Source organism: Lytechinus pictus, chromosome 2 (assembly GCF_037042905.1).
Source record: "Lytechinus pictus isolate F3 Inbred chromosome 2, Lp3.0, whole genome shotgun sequence".
Lineage (NCBI taxonomy): Eukaryota > Metazoa > Echinodermata > Echinoidea > Temnopleuroida > Toxopneustidae > Lytechinus > Lytechinus pictus.
This window is the reverse complement of record NC_087246.1, coordinates 48,506,454-48,523,088: the sequence shown is the minus strand read 5'-3', so window position 1 is coordinate 48,523,088 and position 16,635 is coordinate 48,506,454. Positions and strand designations below refer to the sequence as shown.

Genomic DNA, 16,635 nt, shown 5'->3' with positions numbered 1-16,635 from the left:
CAAGTTTTGCCGATATTGGATTTTTAAATAAACAATAAAAGAAAATTGGGTTTGTCGGTTAAGGACAACCAGACAATTTTTTTTTTTTTGGGGGGGGGGGGCCTTAGCAAAATGGGGTGATTTGTCTCGACATATCTGAACTTGTAAAAATGCTGCTAAGCACTGTTGCATTATATCTGAGCATTAGGAGATGTTGGTAAGTTTTGTGAATTTCCCTGTCTTTGTTAATCCCTAAATAAGTTGCCGATCATAGTATACCTTGGGATATTTTCTTTTTTAACATTTGTGTCTGTATTGCTTGTATCTTCCAGGTGTATCTACAACAATGACGTGACAGTTCCGAAGAGTTGAAGAGCACAATGGATTCTCTTGCCAGTCCATGTAGACCACCCTCCCAGCACATCATCATGGAATCCCCAGAGTCTCCTCCCCCTGTGGACCAGCAAACCCTGGGTTGTGAGCGGACATATACTGATTCTGATGAACTCGTCTTACCGATGATAGCCACAGAGTCATTTCGTACCTGTCTCTCCAGCAACCTCACGCCGCCAGAGCCGCCAGAAAACGACCTTTCTGAATCCAATTTTGATAAGGGTGAAGACAGTGCAGGAGTTGTGTTTGTGAACAGCAGCGGAAATGCCCCTGGTGGTGAGACTGTTGAGATGAATGCTGAGGAAATTGAAATAGATGGCTCTCCTGAGGAAGGCTTTGTTCAAACAGGGGAATTGCAGTGTGAGCAATCTGTGCCTTTTGATGACTTTGATAACCCTCATGAGGAGGAATTTCAACCTGAACCTGGTCATCTTTCTCATGAAGCCGAGTTGTCTGTAGAGTATTCTGCAGAAACTTTCCAGGAAGATCCTCCACTTTGTTCAAAAGGAGAAGCCAACACTGTCCATAGTGAAAGCATTGATCCTAATGACCACGCACCAAGTATTAATGCCGTTTCATCCAATGTGTCATCAGCTATGGACATTGAAGAGCGTGAATGTATCACTGAGGTCATTGTGGAAGAATCAGAGAAGAACACCAGATTAACAGATGTGATGCATAAAGATGTTGAAATGGAGCTCACTATATTATCAGGCAGTCAAGTCAATGATTCAGACAACATGGCATCTGCTTCCCCACTCGAAACTCAAGAAGCAGATACTGAAAGTCGTGCTAAGCATGAAAATACAGAAAATGACATTCTTGAGCAAATGGTAACCATGGATGCTCACAGCAAGAGTAATGTCTCAACTAATATTTCTAGTAGTGAGATCCCAACTAGTGATCACTCATCCATAGTCATTCCAAATACAAATCTTGTTGGTAACTCATCTGAGCCTCCTTCAGGACTTTCAATGCAGAATGTGACAGTTTGTGAAGACAAAAGACCAGTGATACATGAGGAAGGAGACCACCCAATTGATCCTAGAACTGAAGATGGTGTTGAGGAAATGGAAACAGTACAGGAAAACTTTGGTTCTGCTGTTGGAAATAGCATATCAGAAAACCCCAAAGACTCTTCATTACATGATGATTCTAAGAAGGAAATTATACATGATTCTTCAAGTTTTGGACCAAAGGATAGTGTTATTTCAACCGAAGTTGCAAACTCTTCCACTCTAACCACCCCTATAAGCAAGGTTAAGCTGAAAAAGAAGTTTTCTCTTGATAATATGCTAGCCAGGGTCAATTCTTCAAGTACTTGTAGTCAAATTGCCATGCCCCAGGAGAGTGATCAGAGTGGTCCCACTGGTTTACAGTCCCAGTCTAGGAGAAAAATTTTCAAACAAAAATCACCTGCAGCCGTTACTTCTTCATGCTTTCAAAACTCAGATATAGATGACTCACAGTCAGATGAGGACGGTGGTTTGTCTTTAAATCAGCTTAATATCTCGGAAGGTACTAGTGAAGTGCATGATAATAATGAAATGGACTCCGAAGATGGTATTGGAGCACCAGAAAGTGTCCTTTGCAAACCAGTCAGCAGTATGCTGGGCAAGAGTAGCAGCCAGAGGCGCAGAAATGCCAGTTCTCCCCGTATCGCCCCAGCAATTGAAAACATGCTGGATGAAGCTTCAGACATTACCGATTTCTGTGACATTGCAAATAAATTCTTTGAGGGTAAGGAAGAGGAAAGGGACGACCAACAAAGTTCTTCTGCACGATCATCACCAGTTGAAATATGTCAACAAGCTGCCTTTGAGGATAGACACGAGTCGCCTACAGAACTTCAGAGGCCACTCCCTGATGTGCCGCCACAAATGAATGAACTGCTCCAACCTTTACCTGCCAATTCTTCACCCTCAGCTCCTTTGCCACAGGACAGTGGCAGAGTATACCATATGCAAGGGAATCCTCCACAGTTAACCATTGCCCCGCCACCAAGAGCCCTGCCACCAAAAGCGATGTCAAATAATCAGGCAGCAGTACCACCACCACCAGCACCACCTGTCCCAGGCAGCACCACCCTAAAGGTGAGTATCTTCTCCCTGCAATCACAGTTATTATTTATTTGTTCCTGTTGGATTAATTCTATTGGCGGATTGATTGATTCCAAGCCTGGTTGATTAATGTAAAGTATTTTTGTCATAGGGTTGAAATAAAGTTGGAAATTAAGACCAGCGGGGTGTTTCACCAAGATTTAAGTGTGACTTTAAGTCATGTTTCAATGCTGACGTGCAAATGATATGTAAAATACTGTAACATAGTAATGTAACATAGTACGCAGTACTTAGTATACATCCTCTAAGTATGATTTGACCAATGCTGTGATGCCTCTTATACTGGTCGCAACTGGGAATTTAAAGGAGAATGAAACCCTTGAAACCAGCTGAATCCATATCAAAGAGAAAAATCAAAGAAACATATTGTTGAAAGTTTGAAGAAGATTGAATGAATAATAAGAAAGTTATGAGCATTTGAATATTGAGATCACTAATGCCATGTAGATCCTCCCATCGGCAATGCGACCAAGATCTGTGATGTCACACACGTACAACTCCCTCATTACTTTAGTACTTATTTCACTTATATTCTAATTTTTATAGAGTCTATCACAAGGTGAGGTGTTCTCTTTATGAGAGGACAAGTACATAGGTTTCACAACATTATATCATTGATGAATCGTTTGTCATATGATTAGAATGAGCAAAAAGAGATGTTTTGGGGTATATTTTCAGTGTCCAAAAGGGGAGAGTTGTTCATCTGTGACATCATAGATCTTGGTCGCATTGCCAATGGGAGGATCTCCATAGCATTAGTGATCTCGACATACAAATGCTCATAACTCTTCTATTGCTAGTCCTATTTTACTCAAACTTTTGTTGATCTTATTCTTTGATATTTCTGCTTTCACAAAAGCTAACTTGCTCCAAGAGTTTCATTCTCCTTTAACCCTAAATAGACTGGGCTATTTCGACGCCTAAGAAGACTGGGGGGGGGGGGGCTGATTCAGCCCCCCCTTATGATCTCGGCCGTCGACCGCTCAATCGCGACGAAAATTGGCATGCACGTTACCCATGGCATTATCTACAAAACTATAATATCAAATTCTGCAAAAAATCTCATTGCTCATTAATTATGCTAATTTATGCGTAAAATCATAAGTTTGCTCTAATTAATTAAATAATGCCCCTAAAATGCTAATTTTTGTTTCACATACTCTAGATAGGCATCTGATCAGATTTATTTTTTAAAGAATTCAACATCACATTTATTTTCTTATGTATTCTATTGTTTTCTTAATTTCTTATGTATTTCTTTGTTTTTCGACTTTTTGTTTTTTATTGTTTTTTCAATGGAAATTGTCAGGGACTTTATTTTGACCATAAAAAAGATAAAATTAATTGATATTAAGCAGTAAAAGGAAAAATAATGATACATATATGAATTTTGGCTAAAAACACTATTTGCATTGGATTTGTACACAAATTCACGTTTTTGAGTAATTTTGGGTCTGCATGCACTTACGAAATGTTGCGTAATTCCGGAACCGCGTACCCGGGGGTCACAATTTTAGTCTCAAAAGTTGCGGGAGACTTGAAAGTAAAAAGTCAGCGAGCGACGCGGTCAAAAAATTTTGCACGACGGATTTATCGCGAAAAATGTTGAGGGGGGGGCTGAATCAGCCCCCCCCCCCAGTCTTTTTAGGGTTAAGTGCCACTCCAAGTCACTCATTCTTTACTCTTTATGAAATGCCCTCTGTAAAGGTAATAGCAGTTAATTAATAAATTCATTATAACAAGGTAGAATTTAAAGTTTTGTCCTAGAAGTAAAAGAAAAGTTTATATTATGCCTATTTTGAATAATGTGTGCCATTTGGGTAGTTAGTTATATATCAATAACTACAGGTAGTATAACAAGACACTTCTCTTATAATTTTTTTCCATCTCCTTTTCTTCTGTTCTAGAATGTTACGATGCCACCAGGAACACCAGCTAGTCAGAAGACTGTTCTGATGCTACAAGGAGGTGACACTCTCAAGGTTGACATGCAAGGAAATCTCATCCTCTTCAACAGCCAGGGCAAGCAGACTGCATGTGTGAACAGTAGTTTAATTAATGGCATTGTGTTGTCAAAGACTGTTATCAAGGCTGCTGAGGAAGCAAACAAAAGCACCGTCCCGTCTTCACCTGTGGCTCAACCTGCACCGACCAGGCCTTCCCTGCCCAGCTCTCTAACACCACCAGCACAGCAGCAACGACCAGTTGAACGACCCTCTGGCCAGCCCCCACCACTTATTCCTGCATCCCAACGTCCTGCACCACATCCTGTACAAATTGCACAAAACCGGGAGAATCACTGGCGTAGGTCCAGTTCTGATGAAAACTTGAGGGCATCTGATGTAATGATGCAACAAAACAGCTCTGAGGAACCAGACCATAGCCGTTTCCTCCCCCGTGGAACTGTAAGGAGTATGATAGCTTCTTCCAACTGGACCCCTACTAGTGTTGCGCCACCTGCCCCTACTAACCAAGTTGTCCATGTACCTCAGGGTCAATACACATCTGTCTTGCAAAAAGCTTTATTGCAGCATCAGTCTTCACAGCAGCACCAATCACCACAGCAGCACCAATCACCTCAGCAGCCGATGCAGCACAAGTCTATTCTTGTTCAGCAGTTACAGCAGCAGCAGCAGCAACAACTTGGAAATCGTCCACAATATAATGTCCATCATCATCCGAGTAGCCATCCTCAGCATATCCAGCCAAATACCCCACAGGGAATATTCTCACAAGCACATCCCAATCAGCATTTTCATCAAAATCCAGCCCTTCAGCTTCAACAGGTTCCACAGCCAATTCTACTTGGGAATGAAAGGCCGCAGGCCAGGGTTGTAGCTCCAGTGAGCATTCCACCAGTTGGCAATAATCCGCGAGCAACAGTCCCGATCGCTCCTCGGCCAATCAACTCAACTGAAAATACCCTACCAACTAAATCATCTTCAGATTTATCAGAAACCATCCAAGCAAAGAAGCATCAAAACCTGCCAAATGTATTGAGACTGTTAACCTCTGATAAAAAGGATAATTCTGTAATTCCCGAAAACCAGAATGATAGCAGTGAAGAGGATAGGAATGGAAATCTGAACTCTGAGGGTTCAAGTCAGAGCTCTGGAGGAAGTGGGACTTTGAAGCACTGTGAACTGTGCAACCGCCTATTTATAAAGGAAGAGTCATATGAAAAGCATCTGCAAACCACTCCTGGACACTGGGATCTATGGAAAGAATTTCACCGTAAAAAGCAACGAATGAAGTACATCTGTACACAATGCAAGAAGATATTTGTGAATCGAGAGGCACTCCTATCTCACAAAGAATACTACCACAGCCAATCTAGGGTAGTTATTAAAGGTGCTAAATTCATGGTACGTTGCCAGTTGTGCCATCTTAAATTCATGGACGACAGGCAGTTGACTGCTCACATGGAAAAATGCCATGCAGATGTCCAACTCCAGAATGATAAAGATAGAACAGAGAGTGATGGTATGCCTGGTGTAAGTGGTATTGGCAGTCTAGAAGAACCTGGTTGTAGCAACAATTCTTTGTCACAAATCAATGCTGGTATTAGTATGAATTCAAACGTTGAAATTGTGCATGCTTCATCATTGGACTTTGGTAGAGGAAAAGGAAGAGGACGAGGAAGAAAGAGGTCCTTGAAGATAAGGGCAGAATATGGGAGCAGGAAAGCAGGAGAGCAAGCTACCACAGTGAAAAATGAGTATGGTGGACGTATTAAAATTGAGTACATCAATGTTAATGCAAAGAAGAGTCCAGGAAGACCCAGACGAAGGAGTAGTGATGATGTACCCACATTCATAATTTACAAAGACCCCAAGGCCACAACAACTGATCTTATTGGAACCTATGGCAGATATGAAAATGGTACGATACGTCCCTATAAGTGTAATCTCTGTCCGAAGAACTTTAACTCGACACACTGTCTACTGGAACATATTAAGATACATGTAAAGCCGTATTCATGTGGAGCATGCGGTTTGAAGGCATCACGGAAGGATAATGTAGCCAAGCATATTGAACTTGTCCATGGAGGTCCAAAGTATGTTCCAAAGAGACAGCCTGTAAACACTCCTGAAAAGACAGTCATGTCCAAACATAGGAGGAAAAAACTCATGAAGCGTTGGCGCAAGCGGATGAACCGACAAGCTGCTGAAGCAAATGCAGGTGGCATCGACATGAATCAGGGAGACAGTTTTGAATCTATGGACATTGGGGATGACACAGAGAGACTTGCATCCACAGAACATGTTGAAATGGAAGGAAATCTTAGCCCTGAAAGAGAAAATATTGAGACAGCTGGAGTGGACGATAATGAGGTGATGGGATCTGCCAGTGTGCAAGGTGAAGAAGATGGCAAATTTGATGATGCTACAGATCACGAAACTGTTCCAGTGCAAGATCAGTTGACAGTTACAGACATAGAATTTGTCGAAGATGGTGATGAATCTTTGGAAGATGATTGTACTGCCTTTATTGCAAAAGATGATGAGGCTAATGATATGGAAAGAAACCCAGCTGAGGATGATGAGCAAAGCACTTTGAGATCCCTACCAGAGAGTTCAGATGATGTTACTGAGCAAACTGGAGATTTAGATAAACAAGATGCAAATGTGGAAGATAAGTTGCCAGACAATATCCCAGACACAACCCTTGGCAGCAATGATGACACAGAAAGTCAAATAGATGATGCGCATGTTCTTAAGCAAAATGAAGAAGCACAAACACCTACTGAGGATTCAGTTACTCAGGAAAGTGAACAAATGGAAAATGAACAATCTGAAGGTAAAGAAGAGGAAGAGTCACCTTCCCATGAATTGCAGTCAGAGTGTATTTCAGTAGCAAGTGATGGCTTTATCTCTATTGAGGATGAGAAACTTGAAAGGAATTCAGACCAAGAACAAGAAAAGGATGCAACATGTCCTGAGAGTTCAGATGGCCCAGCTTCACAAGCTAACGATCAAGAAGGCAAAACAGAACAGGAAACTGTTGAAGATGATTCTGACGTACAGCTTGAAGAGGCAAAGTCCGGTATCAAGACTGTAGGTGATTTCTTACTGGACATGTCTTGTGAAGATGTCACTGACTACCAAGATGAAATGCATCAGGAAAAAGAAATACAACAGGAAAACATTGAAGTCAAAGCTCCATCTGGTGATATCATTGAATTAGCAGATGAGGAGGAAGATGCTTCCCATGATGGCAAATTAAAGAATGATGCAGAAACCCAAAACTCTGAAAAGGAAGAGAAGAATGGCAATAATATGGTTATGCCAGTGATTGTGTCTGTAGAATCGCTAAAAGAAAAACATGAAGACACGAGCAGTGAATCACAAGATGAGTCAAACTTTCCCACAGGTTCTCAACATCATCAGTTGGAGCACATAAAAGAGCAAGGGAATGACCTCAGGATGCAAGGCCCTGTCGGAAATGCACATGTTCAAGGATTTTCTCATCCACAGGCTCCTCAGTTTCAGCTACATGGTGGGCAGTATGCACCTTCAAATGTACCAGACTCATCTGTAATGCCACCTGGAATGCAAGGACAGCTGGGGATGCCTATGCAGCAGCCAGTGTTCTACAAACCAGATAATTCAATTGGTGGCAATCCCATGGAAAGAAATCCTTACATCAATGCTATGAAGCAGCAAAATTCTGCTCTGCATATACCGATGGGTCATCCTCCATACCCAGGAATGATGCAGCAGTCGGTTCCACATAATGTGCAACCTCAGCAGCCTGTATTCATACAACCAGAAACAGCTAACAGATTCCAGATGAATCCTAACCTGAATCCTATGGGTTTGTCTTCAGCAGTAGCTCAAGGTATGCGTTTCACTGCTCCACATATGAACATGCCCAGTCATATTGCAACATCTCTTGCCCAACCAAACCTTGGAGCACCAGGATCACAGCTCTCCTTGACAGCCATGCAACAAATTCAACAGCAGTTTGCCCTGAAGCAGCAACAGGAACAACAACTTCAACAACAGCAACAACTTCAACAACAGCAACACCTTCAAAAGCAGCAGCAACTGCAACAGCAAAAGCAGCAACAAGAACAACTTGCAAAGCAACACCAACAGTGGGCAACTCATCAGCTGATGATGCGTGCTCAGTACAGTCAACAAGGACTTCAACAGGGTATGGTGCCTAACATGACCACCATCCCTGGTCAGGTCAGACCAAGCCAGATGCCACAGCAATTTGTACAACCAACATCTCACCCTCATTCAGCAAGTCCAGCTAATCCTCAGCACACTGGACATCAAAGTGGTAACCATCCTCCCCACTATCCAGGTCAGGTGTTTGAACATAGAGAACGCAAACAATCAGGAAGTCAAGGGCACAATCAACAGACTGAGGCTGTTATGAACAGCAGCAATGGACAGATTTCAAGGAGATCTAGTACCTCATCATTGTCTACAGTACAACCAAATGTTATTAAACCAAATATGGGTCAACAAAGTGATTCATCAGAATCACCAACCCTATGTAAAGAAAGTCCAGATATTCTTACAGTAGTTGCACGTAGTATGACAGACAAGTCACCACCAAATGCTGAAGTAAGGCCTATCATAACTCCAAAGTCATCAGAGAGCAGTTCGCCTTCTGGATCAGTTGGAACATCCAGTGGTGAGGTAATTGGTGGGCTCCAGTCACCACCTGCTGGAAGCATTGCATCAGATCACTCTGCTTCCAGACCACACAAAGTCAAACCCCCACGCAGTCCAAGATCTCCAAGAACAACAAAACCATTTCAGTACAAGTTGGATCCAGAGCGTCCGTTTATCTGTCACATTTGTGGGAAAGGTTTCAAACGCAGAAACAATCTTACTGATCATGTGCGAACTCACACCAGACCATATAAATGTGGTGAGTGCTCCTTTGACACTATCCGATGGCAATACCTGGCAGAGCACATGAAAAAAGCTCATGGTTTTTCAGGAGATGCCAAAGACCTTGAGATGCTGTTTAAATCTTCTTCCAAGAAACTTATTCCCACTGACCGTATTCCAGCTGCAAGCCTGACACCAGCCATGGGTGTTGTAATTCCAAACCTTCCGACTGCACCAACTATGATCAGCAGTGACCTTTCTAGAACTACACCTGTTCAAACTTCCATGGACTATGACCTTGATCTAGTTGATTTCTTTGGAAAGGATTCAGAAGCTGAATCTGGAAAGGCAGCTGAGGATGAAAGTACCATTTGCACTCCAGCTACAACATCAGCAGCTGCAGAGGAGGTTACTGAAGAACATGAAAGAAAAAGTGATGAAGAATCAGCAAGACCAGAAAGTAATTCAGGAATGGAAGGAAAGGAGGGAACGGAGGGTTCTCAGGGTTCTGAGGAAGCTGCAGAAAATTCTGTTGAAATGGGATCCCAAATTGTAGAAGAGGCACCAGAGCCAGCTCCTGAACCAGCTCCTGAATCTGATATTATTGGTTTAGTAACTGTTCAGCCAATTGCCCCTGAAGAGTCCTCATATTCCCAGGGCAGTGAAGAGTATGAGTTGTCTCAGGAAGAGCCAGAAGAGAACATCCATTACCAAGATGATTATGAAGATGAGGACTATTCTCCAGTGCCTCGAAAGAAATCCAAGTTCGGTCGCAAAAAGCGTTTCCACAAGCGATGGGGGGCAGCAAAGAACGTTATTGCTAAATACAAAGGCAGGGGTCGAGGAAGACCAAGGAAATATCACTTTCAACAGGTCAAACAGACTGTAATTATAACACCACCTACTACAGATACGGTGGGGGAAGACCTTGTAGGTGATACTAATAACAGTATTAGTTCTGTCATCACTCCGTCAGGCTTCATTAGTCAAGAATCACTTCCAGTTAAGCCAGAAGATGTGTCTTTGCTATCATCTGGAGACCTTGATTCTTTAGAAATGGTCACCTCTCAGTCCACCCCTCTGACTCCTGCCCCTAATGGATCCTTTCATAGTGAGCTGTCAGAAGATGATATACTCTACACACCTAGCGGACGGCCTAAACGCCGCACAGGCAATTACAACCCTGGTCAAGTTGAACAAAAGAACAATAATGAGTTGGGACAGGAACCAGTTAAGACTGAGCCACCACTCCCACAACCACAGGAGCAGCATGCTCAGGTAGTCAGTGTTGTTCCTGTCAAGAGGGGAAGGGGTCGCCCACCAAAGCATGCAAGGAAAGGAGAACTTGTCATGCGCATCCGCATGAAATCTGGATCAGAAGAGGAGTCTCAAACTCAACCAGCTCAACCTGAGGTTCTCAATGAAAGTGAGAATGTTAAAGTTGAGGGCAGGAAGAGGAAACGGAATTCTGATCACTCGTCGCACGTTCTCCTCAATCCAAAAGGAGGCATTCAGTTGTCTGAATATTTCAAGATCACCAAGGATCCTGCCCGCCCATTCTGTTGTACGATTGATGATTGCTCAAAGAACTTTAAGAGCAAGCAGCACATGAGGGAACATCTCTTTACCCACCTCAAGCCCTATAGGTGTGACCACTGTGGCCAAGGGTTTGCCCGTACTGATTACCTAGCCTTCCACATGAAAGAAGATCATGGTGTATATCCAACCAAAGAAGAACTATTTGCAAAGAGGAAATTTGCCAATGCCAGAGCAACTTCCTCTAGATATCGTGCCAACTGTAAAGACAAAAAGAGACAGATGCTACATGAGAATGTAATGTTTGGTCATTGAAAGGGAATGCATTTCAGAGTCTGCTTTTTGAAATTCAAAAGAAAAAGATATTTAAGACCAATTAGTATTGGTCTTCAAATTATTTTTCACAAACTTTTTGAAAAGACATGTGATCAACATTGGGACAATTTGTTAATGGAAGATCTAAATCGTGGTGATTATATAAACGTATAGTATACATTAGGAAACCTTCAGCTATCAGATCTTTCTTGCATTATTTGAAGTTATACTCCTAATTTGTTAAAGTCATCAACTTCTGAGAGGTCAGAGGTTCAATTAAATTCAGATGAAATTCAATGATAGTGTCTAAGTCTTTTCTAAGAAGCCATTAGTACCAGGTAGCATAGAGTTTTTAAAACATACAACAAATCAAATTATTTTCTGTGGGAAATTTGCATGTCTCTAAATTCCATATTTTGCCAGCCTAATGGCTCAAAATAATCTTCATTTAAAAGTAACTTAAGTGTCTATTGTCCCATGAGAAACAAAATTAGGGAATCCATTTTAAAGATTGAATGTAGATTAGAGGAGGGTGTGGTTTCATAAAACTGAATTATGTATGACTTTACACATGAATGGTGACCCTCTTTTGTGTTAGATCAGATGCTCATTAATTTGAAATCCCATCTTATGAGATTGAAATTTTTGTTAACAAGGATTTGAATTTGAAGTTTGTTACTTGTCAAGATTTTATGAGGAGAATTTTAGAAAGTTCCTTTCCTGTCGGGTTAAACCAGAAAATATGGGGGTATCTTATTCAGCAAAAGAAAGGGTTAATTGCTGGTTATGTGTAAAGTCATATATAATTTATGAGCGGCTGTACGAAATGGCTCCCTGGTTGCTAAAAATGTTTTGGTTGGTTAAAACCTTGCATGGGAATTATATTCTAATGGATATTTATATGTAGTTTCTATTCCTTCTATTGGAAATAAAAAAATTCCTCAATGATATTTGATAGATCATATTCATTTCTTTGACAGTCAAGTGGATTTTAAATATTTAAATGCAAATTCCCAAGTCAGATATTAATTTTTTTATAGCCTATTAGATTTTAAATATTTAAATGTTGATATCACTATTGCAAATTAATTTCAAGTCAGAGTATCTTGTATGGTAGGAAGACTTGTACATGGGGTTTGATTTGAACAATTAAACAACTTACACAGCATATGCATTATGTGAATGTAAATACAGTAAAATATTTGTTTTCTTAACCCCCCAACATTGCTTTGAAAATGTGAAGATACGATTTGATATGGTTGATCTCAATTGAAAAGCTTATTTGTAATTTATTTTGAATTTAAATGCTGCATTTGATGAGTTCTCGTGTAATTATTGACTTGTTTTTTAATGCATTCAATTATTTTGTAAAAACTTAGAAATGGGAAATTATTCATGGATCTTTTTTTTTTTTTTATACAACAACTTTACTCACCTATTTCTTTTCAAAGGTCAAAGATGTATGATAAAATTGATGCAGAGTTACAAGGGAAAGCTCTTGGAAACATTCCAACACAGAATGGCGAGTTGTGCAAGGTCGAATGTATGATCACTGTGTTTATGAATTTATTTTTCAGTTGGGCAGAAGTGAAAAACTGCTTTTTAATCATGAAAACAGTAAAATCCATCCCATGTTTGTCTTTGTTATATCCATGCTTACCAGTCCCATCAGCTTGTCAATTTAGTCTTTTTTTTTTCCAAGGCATAATTCTGTCACGGTGGTTACTCTGGGATAGATGTAATTTTTTTCTACTGATCAGTAGTATTCAAGGTTTTTTATGTAAAAACATGCAGTAAGAACCAATTATGGTCAGTTTTAGAATTAATTTGCTGTGTTTTTACACACATCCGCAGTAGGTGTAAAAAAATACGCACTCACACTGCTGTCGCATGACAAGAGGAAGCGGCTCTGATTTGCTTTCAAGATTGACTTTTTTCTTGATGCGGGATATTTTTTGTATTCTGTTAGATGATGCTAAAGGCATTGGAGTCACTTGGCCCCCAATTCCGAAATATAGACGTTTGAAAAGCGAGTAACTCTATATATTTCCACATAAAACAATTGCTCATTTACTAAGAAACTCATTCTCCAGAGTTGCTTCCTTTTGTCATGTGACAGCAGCACAGTTACAATCTGTCTTGTTGAATGAATTCATTCAGTTCAGAACTCGGAGATCATTTTGCTTTGTTTGACCAGTTCAGGCAAATTAACAAAAATTGTCAGTCATGGTTCGATGGTTCATGGGTTCGTATTAACTTGAAGAGTTGTGGGCATTTGATAATGTTTTGAATGATCTCATTTTACTCAATTGGCAACACGAAGGATTGTCCTCTCATACAAACAGATGTAGTTCGAGAGAATAAATTAATATAATGTGCAAAAGAATGAATGAGTATTGCTAAATTGATAAATTCACATAAAGGGATATTACTTTACATTTCAATTGAACTGCCAATTTAAAGAGTTCAATGATTAGCTCATATTTCATATACTGTGTATGTGTTTGCTAACATTTACATTAGAAATATACTGGTATGCGTCTCTGATTCAATTGCATTATCATATGGACCATATTCTCCCTCTAATGTTGTCCAGTGCGACAAAGTAGATCATTCTGAAAATGCACTTGGTATGGGAATGGTTAAAGCATAATCACATTGTTACTTATTTCATTCTGAATATATGATGATACTGTGAAAAAGATTAAAGTTTCACTTTAAGGTATTAGGCAGATACATATTTAGCTTAGAAATCATGTGAATGTCACAATCTCATATTCATAATCAGCAGCATATCTTATATTACTTCCATTGCCTATAATTAAACGTAACTGTATGAGAAAATATATTACATTATGTCATGTCAATGTATTCAAAATAAGCCTCACAACAAACAAACATCTTTTGTAGTTTTGTGTACATTATACACTTTTAGTCTGTTTTTTTTAATATGTTTCTTGATAAATGGAAAATATTTTGATCATGATCTTTTCCTTTTGTAAATATTATTTTAAACTATATGTATTAGATTTAGAGTGTATCATGTTATATCTCTAAACTTTGTACAATTTTAATTTTTGTTGTTGAGAAGTGTACCTTTCGTGGTTACGTTGCTTTCAACTCTTGTTGATTTATAAATGACGTATATTATGTGCCTTGAACAGATTTCATGATCCAAACACTTGTTTATTTGAATGAATATGGGAAAATAAAACATGCATAACATTGACAATTTCATAAAGAGTAGATGTAAAATAGGAAGGTTATATAATTTTAATCTTCCCTTGACTTCAGGAAACATTTCTTTTGTAATGTCGGATGAAATTCAACATGAATACAAATCAAGGTGTCCCAACGAATATAGTAGTAGAAGATGTTGCTTAAACATTTACAGGCTCCAACTTTTATCACCAGTAAAGTAAGTATGGTTGGCTACAATTGGAACACACCAAATCTTCATTAGGACCCATGTAAATTATTGTGCTTTGATGGGGATCATCTTTATTATTAGATCTATAGAAGTTGACACTTGAAAATTTAAGATAACAATTTAGTAAAGAAACAAAACATGGACAGATGGAATAGACATAGAGAGTGTGTGATTCAATTGGCATTTTCATTTGTGCGATTAGGCATAATTTTAAAATGCCATAACTTTCTAATTTACATCTGATTTTCATGAAATTGTCAGTGTTATATATTTTTTGTCTATGTACTCGAATCAACCTGTAGTTGGAAATGAACTTGTCTTTGATAAGTCAGATGAAAGTGCTCTTTAGATACAAATTGTTGAAAACTAATATATCTTATTATTGACTTTGGGGTTAAATGTTCATTTCCTTTTATTGGGAAACACCCGTGAGTTTTTTTAATTACTTTCTTTAAAACATATGGACTGGTGATGGGACTGGTTTGAGTTTATGTCAAGTTGTGTAGAACCAGGAACCTATTTCATAAAAGTTACTATTGTGGTAACTCTGCTATCCAATAGTATCTACCATTACATGGGAATGTGGCTCAACAGCCAATCAAAATCCAGGATTCTGTTAAACTTACCATTGGATAGCAAGGCAATAGTAACTTTTATGCAACCAGACACAGGGCAATATGACACAAATATATGCAGTTGATTTATCCTATTGAATGTATTGTCTATTTTACAGAGCACAAGTTACATATATCTGGCTGATATTGTGATCAGTATTTTCTTTTCTTCTCTTTTATGCACATTTAATTCTTACGGCCGGACTACTCAGCTATATGAACAACTCCATTAAGAAACGTGGTTCTTTATTCTCTTCATGTGGTCGAAATCTAATATTCGAAATGTTGAAGTCTTACATTATTACACATTTCATGGGTGTTTCCCCAAATATTCATCAATGTATTTTTATGTGGTTGTGGAATATGCATCCTCCCTTTATTTGAAACAGGTGCTAGTTTAATTTGTATACATACTACTAAGGAATACTGATATTTTGGGGAGAAGGGTGTTTTGTATTGGATTAATGAATGACAAATATTGTGTTTCCCTTTTATTAATAAATCAATAAGTAGTGTTTGTCATCAAAAAGTTAGAGTGAGCTATTGTAAAAAGATGGTGCCAAAGAAAAATGCATCTCACTTCACATTGATGCATAAAATTTATTGTCTACTTGCCATGAATTTGTTGACAAAATTCAAATTCAATCATTATTTGATACTTCACCCGTTTCTGAAAGTTTCATCACCTTAACAATGTTGCATAATGTAATTTCCATTTTTTTTTTAGCCCCATACTCTCCCTAGTCTTTGATTCAAAGCGTAGTTTAGTTAAGTGACCGGGCCTTTATGGAAGTTGACCGTTATATTATGTCATTTTTTAAATGCACGAACAGTTACTATTTTATTCAAAGAAAGAAAGAAACTCTATGTAAATGTGTATATTGTAGCCGTTTTCTTGTTAGAGGAGAAAAAGAAGACAAACCTTTTTTATATTAAAAGCAGAATAAGCACAAATAACAAATGATAAAGATTGGTGTTCGGTGTAAGCTATCTTGTCTTGTCATGGATTTCCCTTTCACTTTTATACTATCTTTTTAAAGAGAATCATGGGCCCATTTTCACCACGGTGCTAAAATCATGGTTTGAATCTTCATTGTGTAATCATGGTTAGGTAGGTTTAATATGATAACTCTTTAGGTGATGGCATTTCCTTTTGTTACCTCTGGGACCCACCCCCCCCTTGCAGAAAGTGATGCAAATATTAAAATAAAATCAAACAATTTTTTTTCCAGAAAAGTGCATTTTTTTAGTTGCATTAAAACTCCACCCACCCACAACAGGCCCTCAGAATTTTTTAATGATATTTACAAGAAAGGCATAACTAATGCTGATAAATCAAACATCTACCATTAATGAACTGTGTCATACTTTAGATTGCCTTTGTGAACCATTGC

The 16,635-nt window shown here is 39.0% G+C and overlaps 1 protein-coding gene across 1 annotated transcript; it reads left to right on the top strand.

Annotated features, from left to right (window-relative positions):
* The first annotated feature begins 310 nt into the window (after positions 1-310).
* Positions 311-16,209, top strand: LOC129254113 (uncharacterized). Its single transcript, XM_054892566.2, has 2 exons — positions 311-2,465; positions 4,400-16,209. The coding sequence occupies exons 1-2, from the start codon at positions 360-362 to the stop codon at positions 11,195-11,197; spliced, it is 8,904 nt and encodes a 2,967-aa protein (XP_054748541.2). The 5' UTR covers positions 311-359; the 3' UTR covers positions 11,198-16,209.
* Positions 16,210-16,635: the final 426 nt, after the last annotated feature.

Excerpts from the sequence above, each read along its gene's own strand:
- LOC129254113 (XM_054892566.2), top strand. The coding sequence starts at position 360 with ATGGATTCTCTTGCCAGTCCATGTAGACCACCCTCCCAGCACATCATC. Across the intron at positions 2,466-4,399 it reads CAGGCAGCACCACCCTAAAG|AATGTTACGATGCCACCAGG; the intron begins GTGAGTATCTTC and ends CTTCTGTTCTAG.